At 43.1% G+C, this 14,571-nt stretch overlaps 1 protein-coding gene across 1 annotated transcript in view; it reads left to right on the top strand.

Moving 5' to 3' along the window:
- mipol1 (mirror-image polydactyly 1) overlaps window positions 1-14,571 on the top strand; it is a gene marked incomplete at its 5' end in the record, with an annotated part of 54,365 nt that overhangs the window by 2,958 nt on the left and 36,836 nt on the right. The window contains 2 exons of the mRNA XM_080850155.1: window positions 10,838-10,922; window positions 12,108-12,181. Of these exons, the coding sequence (XP_080706281.1) occupies window positions 10,838-10,922; window positions 12,108-12,181 (159 nt within the window). The remainder of the gene's footprint in view (window positions 1-10,837; window positions 10,923-12,107; window positions 12,182-14,571) is intronic.

Here is a 14,571-nt window from a genome sequence, read left to right as displayed (position 1 = left end):
AAAAAATGAGGAACAAAGTGATTTTGTTTTCCCTGTCCTCTGATCTCCCTGTTTGTTCAGTTGTAATTAATTGAATATTTATCATTATTATTAAACAAGAATAAAACATCTTTAATGCAACATATGAGTTGCCAGTTAGATGTTTTGAATCCATTGAAGCAGTGGTGCTAGGCTCACTGTGTTCCTGAGCCTGTAGACTTCTTCTTTAGTAAACTCAAACTCAAGCCACACACAGAAGCCACCCCACAGCCTCAGATAACAAACATGGGTGGGTTCATATGGGGTTGAATGGGCCTTCCATAGGCAAGAGCAGGAAAGCGCTACATTTGGGATTGGCTTTGTTCTTAGCAGGTAGATGGACCTCTGCCTTGACCTTTCACCCCCACCCAGTGGACGCGCCGTCTGGGCAGGAAGTGTGTAGTTAGGCCACGCGAGCCCAGTGATGCGAGGCGCAGCTGGTCGAGGTGTGAAGAAAACAACGGTGTGGTCTCGCTGTCCCCCCCCCCCCACCTTCACACTCTTTCTTTTCTCTCTGTATCTCTTTCTCGCTCCCTCTTTCTCTCTTTCTTTCTCTCCCTCTCCATTTCTCTCTCTCCTTGACACCCACCACGATGCTCAAAGTTCCCTTCTTTTCCTGTGCGTGTCACCTCACAGAAAGAGAAAGAGAGGACTTTTTGGGGTTTGTTGGGGTTCAGGGGGGGGGGGGATTGTTGTTGATGGTGTTAGAGAGGGGGGTGGTTGTGCACTTTGTCTAGGCTTCCATGTGGGTCCCATTGAAGTTCAAAATCCCTGGAATTGAGACCGTGTGGCCTCACTGGCCATCGCACTCCCTAAGTGGGTGGTCCTTGGAGGCTGGAGCCGCCACCAGCACTACCGTGGATCTCCTGGCTAACAGAGACACACAGACACACACGGAATCCTCGGGCCCCAGGGCCCCCGGCTCCCCATCTTTTGTCTTCCCATGTTGGTTTAAGGAATAGAAACAGGGTGGGCACTGCTAAAACTTTGGTGATGATGATTATCCCCTTTCCACCACTGCAAGACGTTCTCTCCCTTTTCTCTGTCTCTCTGTCTCTCTCACTCTCTCTCTCTCTTTCTCACTCTCTCTCTCTTTCTCACTCTCTCTGTCTCTCTATCTCTCTTTCTCTCCTCAAATAATCACGCACACATACGCACCCAAACAGATATTCACCGTGAAATATCGCTCAAAGAATGGCAGGGAACCTGTTTTAATCCAAGCAATGTAATCATTATTATTGTGGGGTATTTAAGATGCAAAATACTGGTTAAGCTGAAATGAATCAACCCTAAGAGGATATAGTCGCTGTGAGTAGTAATTCTGGGCACCTAGTGTGAAATTATAGCTTTAGCAAATAGAATCAGTTAAATTTTGAGTAGAAATTCTCCTCCCTTAAAGAGCCAGAAAGCCTTAAAAATCTAGAGGCCCCACAAATAAGTCTTGTAAAGTTGATTGATTTTGTTGGATTCTAATCAACACATTTTTTTATATTTGTGTGTAGAAGAAGCTGTTTCTTTTCCAATGCATTAAATTCGAGGGCTCCTTTGGCCAGCTGGGTCCGAGCACCTCAGGGGTGGGCTGTCGGGGCCCACCTCCTCCAGTCATTGATACACAACCTGCTGTGTTTAGTTTTCTTATTAAGTCACACATTAGCGCAGTTACTGGGTGCTAATGTGTGCGGCGCTGCATAGTTTGGGAGTCGGCCACTCGTGAGCAGGGGGGATTTCAGGCGACCCAATAGCAGCCTCCTGAACCGGAGAGAGCAAAACAAACAGGGTGGCTGGCTACTCATCGCTCCAGTGCAGAGGCCAGGGAGATGTTTGAACAGGGGCGCGACGCGAAACGCTTTCTCCCGCGGTCCCCAACGCTCAAACATCAAGTGCTGATGAGGACTGCCTCGTTTGTGAGCTGCCCCTGGTCTTTCTTTTTCTCTCTCTCTCTCTCTCTCTCTCTCTCTCTCTTTCGTACACTTGTTATTATCTATGCATTTCTCTCTGTTTTGCTATCTGTTACTCTTTTACATATGTACATTCACAGCTGTCTCTTTTTCACTCTTTCTGTTTTTACTTCTCATTAGTCTGAGCCGGGTTTTCATCAAACAGTGAGTGATTTAGGATCTTAATTCACATAGAAAATTCTGAGTGAAATTAAGAATCAAATTAAGGTTAGGTTGAGTCTCATCAAGTGATTTGTCACGTGGCAATACGTAAATATGTATTATATATTCTATTAAAAAACCTTTTAAACATTAAAATAACTACATTAAAAGCAGCCTTTTGCTTTTACTTCGTTAAATGCACCTGCCAACACACAATACCAACTACAGAATCAGAATTTCGTATCAAAATGAGAGCGGTAGAGACAGTTATACAGCAGCAAGACTGACAGTTATTTATTTTATTAACCTCTGCCTGTTTCAAATTTTCACATCAGTCGATGAAAGAATCACAGAAAGTTCTAGACTGTTGACTCTCCGGCTTCAGCACTTCAGACCCCCGCTGGTTTACTTCGGGGCCGAGTGAAAGACAGGTCGATGCACAAGCATCACTCAGCCTCTAGAAAAAAAGAAAAAACTTGTATTTGGATTCAGCCTGTGCATGCCACGCTGTTAAAAATAATACAAAGTTAAACTTGGCCTCGCATGTTGGAGAAGGGATTTTCAAAACAAAGGCAGATATGTTTGTGAAGGATCCTTGTACCACAGGGGCGTGTGTACTCTCTAGTGTAAAGCCTTTTTGGTCGGAATGGTAAACTCTTGTCATAAAAATGCATTGTAGGGTGGAACGTTGAATGTTATCTCAACGAGGTGGATACAAAAGAGGGGTTTCTTTCATCTGGTCTCAAATTAGACAGAGAGTAAGCCACTCTGGGGTCGGTAGAGTTCAGGCCCTCTTGTCCCGGAAGTGCTTACCATCTAGATCCACTAAAGGGTTTTATTGGCAAGGGTTCAAGAAAAGAATATCACTTGTAAAATTGCAAACTCTTGAAGGTGTACAGTTAAGTGCGTGTCTTTAAATAAATACCAAACATAAAATATTGATTCAGTTTTGAAACTCAGTCTCTCACGATTCCCATTCATTGTCTGCTTCTTGTTTATTTTGTTTTAAACCACCCTATTTGTTTATAGCAGTTTAAGGTTTCAGAAAGAAAGATGTTGGGCTGTCAAATAAAGAATATTACATTTATGCTCACAGCTTTAGTAATGGCATCATTTATAATATTACGTCTTATATTAGTTTTGTTATTTCATAAAAAAAATTCGTATCAGAATGAAATGACAACTTTCCACCTCCTAGTATTTTTTTAATGATCATAGGCGCCACTCTGGAGAAGCATATTGAGGTGAGGTGCGTGCGTGTGCATGTGTGTGTGTGAGGTTTGTTGACGAAACTACTGGCGCCCGGCCGTAGGTTTCCCGGCTGAGTCGAGGTGAGTGAGAGGTGAAGCCTTTGGCAGCACAGGTCTCTCACACAAGAGCCAGCTGACCTGCGGATGACTCCTGCCCAAGTGCCCCACCCCACTCATCGAGGAGCTCCGAGGAGTGACTAATAACAGCCCAGAGCTCAAGACGTTACCTAGTATAGGTTTCACAATCACCCTCTCTCACAGGCTCCCTTTGTTTAGGTCCGGTATCACTCCTTCTCTTAACGTTAATTATATTGTTCTCTCGTCCGGCCACCCACTCACCACAAATCAAGCTTTTAACATTTTGACGACGTTGTCATTATTTAGGGTGACGGTGTGTATCGAAAGCTTTTTCTGGTCTTGTTTTGATATTCGATGAAAAACAGTGGGTGGTGTTTGGAACATGGAGTAGGCTGCTACACAGAGTCTCCTCGAGGTCCAGAGTAAGTTTAACGATGTGCTAGTGTGCCCCGTGAAAAATCGAAAAAGAAACACAATTTCAACTGATCCAAGCCCTCAGGCAGCGCCATATTAAGCTCATTCTCAAATAACGTGCCTCTTTTGCTCTCTCTCCCCCAAATGTGTATGAATGCAAATCTCAGCTTAGAGGTTATTTGCTCTGAAAAATTAGAGGTTACTTATGGTGGAGGGAGGAGGGGAGGGAAAAGGATCATTGAGATTTTCACGCTAGGCATCAGAAAGGCCATTAAACAAATAAGTTGGCCTGTTAAGTGTTTCACCATCAACAAAATTAGATCATTAAACATTTCTTAAATCAGACCTGCAGGCTTTTTTTCCTGTCCCCTTCACTTGTTAAATTTGCTTTTCCTATTCCAGTTATTGACACAGTTCAGTATCAGGCTCACACGGTGTCAGTGAGGTTGGCTTGTGTTTGTCTTTCGAGCCGTAAGTCTTGCTTTGGCAGTTGACCACTCGGGGCATACCTTCACATCTTTAAATGGCTGCTGTGTGCTTTCCGACAGTGTCTCTATCAGCCACGGGTTGTGTAAAACATTACAATAAGGCCGGCTTCACTCTATCAGTATCAACCTCTAGCTGTGCAATCATTTCGGTGAGATGTAGACAAATATGTGAGACCACTCTGACTGCCACAGTGAATAGGAGAGAACACCATGTACTTCCGTCCATAGGCACCAGTTCTGTTCAGTATCCTTCTGTAAATGGAAGGCAGAAATAGTTACTTAACCGTTACGATGGGTTCCTTGTCAGATTTCCCCCTGGAAAAGTTATCATCTGACAACTGATATCATTATTCATCCTTATAGTCAGAGAGAGGGCGCTACTGTTAATGTCCAGACCTAGGATGTAATTATATGCTGTGTAATTCAAATAAGCGTATGTGATGTGAGTGACGTTAATTATATATCAGATTATCTGTGCCGTATTTGCTCACTTGTTAGCTTAGCCGATAAGGACGATTTGTCCCTGTTCGTCCAACAGTATTAGAATTCAAACAAGCCTGTCACAGTGGACTTTTGTGGTTGTGATGTATTGTACGCCCGTGGTTGACTTTTGAGAGTTGAGACTGCTTTGCTTTGAGGATGAGTACATATGAATGGAATGAAGAGCAGTGTAAACTTCAGAGTATGTTTTATGTGCCCTTGCTCTATACACTGATCTTTTATCCTTTTATCCCATATTATATTAGCCTATTGCTTATTATTAGACAGTGTTACACATTCCCTTGTTTGCTATGATGAACAAATGAGTAGGTGGTTCTTTAAAAACATTTACAAATTGACTTACTTTACTTTAACAAAAGACCCTTTAGATATTGAACAACATTGTCTTTTCTTAAATGATGCTACACTGTCCCAGACGGTTTTTCTCAGAAAAGACAATGGTAGATCTGCATATGTGATCTGTCAGGCTTCATAGCGTAAGGCCTACAAGTGTGGAGTAGAGAGTCGGAGAAGGGTCGCTTGCCGACTTATTATATATATATATTCAGCATGCGGCTCTCGCCTGCATAAGAAATGTGGGGCTCCTTCACTTGCTTTAGTGGATGGCTCCCCAGTTCTTCTCTCCCAAATTAGATGGATCTTTGGAAAAAGAGCCACTCATCCCGGTCGATTTCACAGGTCGTTCCACCAAACCCGAGTGCTTAATACAGCAGGATCAGTGCGTCCTGGCCCAGAAGACGACCCCATGGATGGATCCATCATGGGCATCTGGACCCCCCCACCTTGCTTCTCCCTCCTCCACTCACACCCAGCCACTGCGACCCCCCCACACTCCCCTCCCCAGCCTCAATTCAATTACTGCCCGGCGACTATGCCGAGATTAAGTCTCAGAAAGGACGAGATCTCATCATCCACCTCCTCCATCTGGGATTTCAATCACAGGGAAAAACTCAACGTGCCTTATGAGCACTCTCTGAGCTTTCCTCAACTTCAGGGTTTCGTCGAATAATGCCCATTGATTAACCATTGCCGCCTATTCTGCAGGATTAATCAGCAGTCTCTAAAGCTAAGATGGGTAGGTGGACGGTTGCATAGGAGAAATGTAATCAATCACTTTCAGCTGCTGAATACCAAGGCTGTTTGGATGCTCTCCTTAGTGTGCAAAGAGATAAAGTCTTCAAGTTTGAGAAGATGGATGGGAGCACCAGCGACTCATCATGGTGTCACTCCATAACCAGCGTCAACCTGTTCACTATAGCTGACCCCCTTAGCCAACAACCAATCAAAGAAACAAACCTGGCAAAACAGGTGAGACAACTTTTTTTAGGGAAGACCAAGTGCCCTGGATGGCTTGCTAAATATGGGCCCCTGAAGAATGCTCTCCCCAGCTTGAATGTGAGGTGGTTTAATTGATTGATGGGCTCTGTGAAACAAAAAGAGCCTATTCTTTTTGTGGGCGGCTTGAAGATCAAGTCAAGCTGATTTGAGTCCCTCTGTGGCTCCATTGAGTCTCTGCTTTGATGTCTTAATCCACAGTCCACCTCACTCCTTTTCCTCATTTATCTTTTAGAGGTGGTTAATGTTCTATGTGCTCGGATCAATATTTGTACTCCAAAAGGTCTGTGAAATGGCCATTATTTCTGACTCCCTCTTTATATTTTGACAGTTTCGGTGTGTTCTGTAATATGGAGTCGGCTGGTGTGCAAAGTTCAGCAGCCTCAGAAATGTTCAAAGGTTCAATTAGTGTGTACGTTAGTGAATAGGGTCATTCTTTTTTTCTCTTCCTTTTCTCTATTTCTTCTTCTTTTCCACTAGTGGCCTCACTTTCCTCCTACCTTGCCGTGAATCTTTAAAGGTTCAGCTGAACACTTCGGCCTCAAAGGGGGAGAGATTCATTTCCTCAGAATCAGATATTACACATTGCTTCAACTATTCATTTGTTCCCCATCTTGCCTAGTTCTTAAAGGCCATAATGCTATATAGATGTACATGGAGGGATAGGCCTGGTCTTTTAGGTGCTGGGACACCAGACCACAAAATCAGCTTCAAAATATGCACAGAGAAAATATTCTCCACTGAGAAAGGATTTTTAGATGACATTAAGACGTGTTATAGTGTTAGGCCTTAACTAAAATGTAAAGGAGCTCAAGTTGTTGGGCAGAGATGAGGGCCTGCAATCATAACGCTTCTCAGAGGAGTGTGATGATCTGAGTCATCTTGTAGGATCGTGAGTATTCTCGAAAATTAACAGTGATCACCTCATGCATGACTGAAAGGAAAATAATGTTTGATTTGGTAAGGCCATTGATCTGTTTATTGAGGAATACAACAGTATCCTTTAATGGTTTTATGGAAAGGGAGGAACACGGACACAAAATCTTTTGATCCCTTCAAAGTCAAGTCCGTTCGGTGTTGTACAACAGCCCGTGACAATCAAAATTTAACAGCAGGCACCACTCCCTCCCCCACCCCTCCCAGGTGCAACAGTGTTCCATCCCATGTAAGTCATCTGTTTACACACATGAGATAAATTGATCTTGGCATTTTCACGGGGAAAAACCGCAAGCATGCTGCACAATTAAACCTTTAAGTTTCTCTCAAGATTAATGTCCGTATCAAAATTCATAAAGAATCGGGAAGATGTGAAGGCAGAGCTGGCGGATTCACGGGGATTTTGCATGAAGCCCATTTAATCAGGATAACACTGCCATTAATATTCATAAAGTCAGCTGGAATACAAATGACAGCCTGTGAAATCTGGAAACTTTTTTGCCACGGAAAAAAATGTATTAAACGCAGCTTAAAAAATTAATGGAATTGAGTTTATATTGGGGGCGAATGCAAAACCCGTATTGGTTTGAGGGAAATTGGGCTTAGATATTTCTTTTTGAAGAATTCCATCTTTGATGGACATCAAAGGCATTCTCAATGAATGCGACGCATGAATGGTCATTTAAAAGGATTTAAAGACATTACGCTGCAATAATTGTACATGAATAATAAGTAGCCCACTGAGGCAATTAGCTCAAAGTCTACAAGGCAAGAAAATGAAGATCACAGGGAAGGCAATGAAGGACAAAGAAAAGTGAGAAAAGTTTGAAATGAGGGATAAAGTGGCTTTAGGAACCACAGGCTGGTATTTTTATTTCTCTTTCTCCCCCCTCTCGTTTCTCTTACATCGTTTTGATGTATCTTTTATTCTCCACAGCAGTAAATAATTCTCAAGATGCTTTGCCAGCATGTTCGTATTTATGCTCTCAAAATTATTTCTAATGAGATATGAAACAAAAAATGTATGAGTGCTTTTTCTTTTTCTGTATTTTGTACTTTGCCCTCCCAGCTACATGTATAATTATGTTTTTTCTTAAGGGATCAGAAATTAGCCAGTGGTCTCACGCATAAATCATTGTAATCTGTCTAGCTTCAGCATATCTGCACATCTACACAGACAGACACGCACAGGCACCCTCATGTTCATTCTGATATTTTTTCAGGTCTGGGAAATGGGATTTGGACTCTTAGTCATTCATAGTTGTCTCATTGTTGCCATTCATCATTTTGGGTAGTAAACAGGGGTCAACCAGCTGTCTGTAAACTAAAGGCAGAGGCTGACTTCACATAGTTCCACGCTATACGACCTCCTCATGTGCTTTTCCCTGAGAAATCAGTCAGATTCTAAGAAAAATTGAGCTTTTAATCATTTTTCTACAATTCCAGGACCGATCTTGCAAAATGAATTCAAACTCTTATTAAAACTAAGGATATGCATTCCTGCTTTGTAATATGGGATTATTGGAAAATACTAATTTCAGTGGGTCTTTTTCTGGAAATTCACAGCAGAAACTGTGTCAGTCAGCAAATCAATCACATCTTATTTGGCAAAGCGCCCTTTTCATTGCACCTCTCAGCATGCGCCTGGCAGAAAATTATGAGAATATCGAAAGGTCAGGTTTGTATGCTCTATGTTTTTCTATTCTCCCTCCGCAAAGCTACTTTTCTCCTGTTCGAGTTAAAGGATTACCAATCTCCTGAGCCATACCTACTAACTCAAACGGCTTCTGCACCTCCCCTCCAACAGAAAATGGATAAAAAAAGGCTAGCCCGCGCTTGGAGTCTATAACTAGGATTAATGGTACCCCGCGGTTTCTCCCACAAAAAGCCAGTTGTCAGTTCGCGGCTTGCTGTGTCGTGGCTGAATAGCGTGCGCACGGTGTGTGTGCGCGCAGTGTGTGTGCGGTGTGTGCTGGCGTACAACGCAGGGATAACGCTCTACTGGCATCTGCCCCCAGGGTCAGCCACCCGCCTCACGCCGAGCCTCCCAAGAGGTCTCTCTCTCTCTCTCTATCTCTCTCTCACTCTCTCGTGCTCTCTCTCTCTCACGCTCTCTTTTTCTCTCTTACTCTCTCTTTCACTCTCTTTATCTCTCTTACTCTCTGCTTCTGCCTTTCTCTTCTACCCTCCCTCTCTGTCCTTCTTCAAATTTGTTTTCTCCTTTTTTGTTTTCTCTCTCTTACTCTCGATCATTCCTCCCTCAATTATCTCTGTTTTCCATTGTGTCCATTGTCCTCTCTAATGTGTTTATACCCTCCTTTACCTCCCTCACTCTTTCTCTTTTCTCTCACCATCTCTCCCTTTCTGACCTCTCTTTTCTCTTTGCTTTCTTTGCTTTTTCCCTCTCCTACTTACTCCCACTCCTCTCGTTTATCACACTCTTTCACACTCTTTGGCTTGCTGTCCATCGCTGTCACAGACACTAACTGACACTTCTGTCTGTGTGTGTGTTTTTCCTTCTTTAGCTCTTTCCTTTTCTTTTTTTCTTTCTATCTGTTCATCTCGCTGTTACACTTAAACAGATTTACTATGTATATTTTTGTCTTCCTCTCTAACATTCACACGCACACATGCAGTTATGCAAAATAATGATATTTTTTTGTCTCCCTCCACATTTAAGGATGATAGGGCACTAAGGATGAGCACTCAAATTGAGGAAAGGAGAGAGTGCTTCATCCTTGACCAAGTGAATACAAACTTGAGAATGAGAATAAAGATCTGTTTTTCCCCTTCGCACCCCATTTTACAACGTGTGTCTTGATAGCATAATGTAAGTAGATGGCTGAATGCACAGTTTCCATAGCAAAGACCCAGGAGTGTCTAGAGTGGATATACCCCTGGTAATCCAGCCTATGCATGCCAGATGGCTCCCTGATCGAGTGAGCAAAGGAGAGGAGAAAAGAAAAGAGAGAGCACAGAGGAGAGCTCTTGTAAGCAGAACGTCCTCTGTCTCGACGGCTTCACCACTAGGGGGTAGCCCTTCACTGCACGTGCCTTCAGCACTAACCCAGAGCAACAGGCTTCTCCCCAACCCCTTCATCCTCTGAATGTCAGTGTTTTCCTCTTAATTGCCACCCATCTATTTGTTGCTTGCTTATGAATTAACTTGCATTTACGGCCCGCGTTATCCCCCCTGCCATCATTAAATGACACCTGAGGAACTAAACTTTAATTGGCTGTTCCTGCCGCGGGATCAGATACGGGCTTGTGCAGCATTAAACGGCTGTTTACTTTCCTGATGGCTAAAAGCATTAGAATGATCGCAAGGCAGGATTATAGTTTGTTAATTGCCGTCGTTCATTAGTCCCCTCCTCATTTACCACGGCTTGGTGCGTTCAAGTGAACGCCGCACAAAAGAAAAAGGGAGGGATGAGATTATACCTAAAGCACGATGCTCAACCTGCAAATTAAAGCTGCCCAGATTTTTTTCTTTCTCTCTCTCTCTATCTCGCGTTCCCCCCTTCACGCCACTCTCTAGAGGTTATTAAAGATCATTCATCTACCCAACTAACCCCAAGATCATATTGACAGGATATAATTAATACTAACCTTTCTGAGTCTGTGTAGAGAGTGACTGCCAGTGATGAAAAGCATTTTTTCTCCCTTTTCTGTGAAATTAATCACACCTACCCCCTCCCCCCTTCCCATTTATTTTCAGCTAATCCTAAAGTCAATGTGGAACTGAAACAAAGGCTACCCTCCCCAATAAGGACCCACAGTGTGGAGACCACAGCACAACTTGGGTAAAGATGCTTCAGTTCGACTATTTCTTTCTCACTTCTCTCTCTCTCTCCCACTGTTTGTGGAAGGCTTATACCCACATGTAACAATTAAGAATGATTTCCCTTTTTTTAATATGAGTGTGTTTGTTAGTGTGTGTCACAAGGCTGGTGATTGCACAGTAGTAATGATCTCTTTGTTGGGAGTGTTTGTCTGAATGCGAAAGCGTTGTTACAATGTTTAAAAACCAGCTGGTGATTCAATTTGTTCATCTCGAGTGGAATACAGGTCTAAATTACGTACGAGTTCAAGTTATGTCTTGCACATAGTGAATGTCGCAAACCCTAAACCCTCCACTGGTTGCACTCAAACCTTGACAACTTTCACTCACATATTATGAACCCAGTCATCATATTGCCAGTTAATATTTTAAGCACACTGATAGAGCACACAAAACCCATGCCATAGACATGTAAGCACTCTAGGATTGATTTTTAAAAACATCGCTTCGATGTTGGTAAATTGCGGTCCAATTCATACATACATGTCATGAGGCTGACTATAATAGTCATAGCGGGCAGGCAGCTCCCTGCGGACACAGGATTTTCTCTTGTGCCTGTGATTCCTGCCTCGAGGAAACTGCTCGCTGACAGATAAAGGTCATTTAAGAGGCAGGCCAAACAGAGGCCTACTACATCTGTCCCTATGATCTTAGCTTTAGACCATTTCCTATTTGGGTCCTTTAAACCCTGTGGAATACAGATGCTGCTCATATCACCGGACCCCTTCAAAGCAATGTATATGCACCATTACTATTAAAATGTACGGACTGCACCACATCATTTGCTGCAATTATACTTCTTCCTATACACACTTGATATCAATGGTGTATAATTGAAATCTGAATGTCAAGTGTCGCACCACATTTCATCATGGAACACATTGCATTTTCTTCTGTGATGAATACATTAACAATCCCATACAACACATTCCACTCTGCTGGGTCTGTGTTTAAATCTGTTATGTTATGTCACCTAATTTAAGGCATTCGGAGCATGTGTTAACTACAGAAAATGTTAAAGATCATAGCCTCAACTATATAGCCAGTAAACATCCAGTTTAATATGATCAGAGCATCAACAGGGGTTATCCGTGTAATCAGTTTCCTCCTTTTTTCCAACTTTGCACCATGTGTTGTCTGGTTTCAGCCTCCCTAAGTCCCCCTCGTTATCGGAACCATCTCAAAGTACATTGGCGGTGTTTGATAAAGATCTACCACAGGGTAAGGCACTTCCAAGTTAATTCTTTTTCTCAGACTCTGGAATAATTAGAGCAAGTTTTTGAGGTGGTTTTAATCTTTTTGTCAGCTGGTAGGCAATTCCATTTCATATTTGCTTGCAGATTTAGCTAATTCAGTCTAATAAACATTTTTCTGTGGTACAATGAAGATGCACTCTTTTTGTTTGTTTTTTGTTTGGTTTTTACTGGGTACTGTTGTTAGCACCTTGTATTCCAATCAACACAGCCTGTTTGTTTCAGCGTGTGTGTGTGTGTGCGTGTGTGCGTGTGTGCGTGCGTGCGTGCATGCGTGCGTGTGTGCGTGTGTGCGTGTGTGCGTGCGTGTGTGCGTGCGTGCGTGCGTGCGTGCGTGCGTGTGTGTGTGTGTGTGTGTGTGTGTGTGTGTGTGTGTAAACACATGTGTCTGTACACATGTCTGTATGTTTTCCTCCATCGCTTTTTGGCACTGTGTAAATGGATGAAGATTTTTGTAAAAGTGGCTGCTTGTTTACCCCGCGTACTGTTGTCTAAATGCTTAGATACCTAAACAATTATTTACACGTGTAAATCACCGGCATCCTCTGTGGTACTCCCCGTGCCTAATAACCGCACCTTGGTCCTGACGGAAAAGCCTCCGCCGTCACTGCTTTGATAAACTGATAGGAATAACAATGAGAGCTAAACACGGTATTTACCTGCCCTTCTCCAAACGCTCCTGATATGTAAATACATTCATCTCTTCCACTCAAATACACATTTAGGGGGGGCGGGGGCAATGTTCCAGAAGCACTCCAAGCTGCCACTAGCCAAACAGGTTTTAATGACACCTAATGACACTGAAGTGTGTTTTATAGAGGGTTTTTATTCACTCTCACATTTGGAGACCAGCAGAAGCAGAGGGCAGAGGTGTTTAGTTGAGGGAGGAGTACAAACTGTTAATAGGTTTTTGTCTCAAGTTGCTCCATGCAGATACACCTTCAGTTCTTGCTCTGTTTTTATCACATCAGACATCCCCCTGCTTTCTATTTATTCATTTTTGTTTTCTTCCCGAGGAGCCTGGAAAGAGATGGTCCCCGTTTGCTTTTTTTTTTTTTCATAGGAAAGGTCGGCCTCTCCACGCTAAAAGCTTACATGCTGGCTCATTGCATTTGTGTGGAAAACACTAGTTTAAACACACACTCTCACATCGGAGGAGGAGGAGGAGGAGAGGGAATAGATGAAGAAGAGGGATGGAGGGGAGGGGGGTCGCTAGTTACCTTTGTGAGAGCGGAGCTCAAGGAAAAAATGAAAGCAGAGAACCCAGGTTAAAGGGGGACAATGTATCCGAAAAGTCGCATATTTGCAGTGTGACAAAGGAGGGTGGGGGTGGTGGTGTGGGGGGGGGTTATATAAGCGCTTTTCACGTTATTATTCATGGTTTGAATTTGGTGTTTGCACTGGTGGCTCTTCCGGGGGAATACTAATAACTGTCTCTGCCAACAATCCCGAGAGCAAGGCCTTAGCAACAAAGCTAGGAGGCAGACCTCCCCGATCTCGACTTCAAACCCTGACCTTTCTGGCGACGTTATTGTCAGAGCTAAGCCTGTGCTTTTGGACATGGAGGTGGCCGTGCTGCTGTGGGCCCTGCTGCCACATTGCACTTATTAACGCAAATATCTCTCCCTCCTTTATCACTCTTTTCTGCCCTTTTTTCTCAGTTTTTCTTTTGAAGCAGCAATGCTTTATTCAGAACCGTTCCATGTTTGAATTTGAACTCAACTTGAATTGCATTGATGACAGAGTGATTTAGACAAGCTCTTGTTCCTTCGTTCTTTTTTTTCCTCTTCTCCATAATGCCTTTTTTTATCGCTGAGGGGAAAGACTGTATTGTTTCTTTTTCAAGCGGTGCTTAAATCTGGCCGTCCGGTCACCGTGGGCACCTCACACTCAGTCCTCAGGCAGACACCCCACCACCCCCTTTGGAAAATTTCAAAAAGCTTGGCTGACGGAGTTCAAGGGGAATGCGCACACCAGCTATCCCAAAAATGTCCCCCACCACGTGTGGCTCACACACATTTCCTTTATTCATTTTTCTCTCTCTCCTCTGAACCACATATAGTGATATTGTTTCACAGGGCTATTGACTCTTCACTGGACATTTTTCAGTGTTGTCGATGATCAGCATTTTAGGATATTGGGAAAGTCACTTGAATCACTTGAATGGGCCATCCCAACATTCGGAGGTCTTTTATTTCTTGATAATGACTGAATGCTGAAAATGAATAATGACTGCTGCCATTGACGACAGGTTTTGTGCTTCTGATTTACATCTTCCATATCATTCTTCAAGTAGTCTGTTCACTGTTCACAAAATTCACTGTTATTTGAAGTCCCTGAAACTTTAAAGTTGTATTT

This window comes from Sprattus sprattus, assembly GCF_963457725.1.
Source record: "Sprattus sprattus genome assembly, chromosome: 13".
Classification (NCBI taxonomy): Eukaryota; Metazoa; Chordata; class Actinopteri; order Clupeiformes; family Clupeidae; genus Sprattus; species Sprattus sprattus.
Note: the sequence above shows the minus strand (reverse complement) of the source record. Positions and strands in the feature narration are given on the sequence as shown.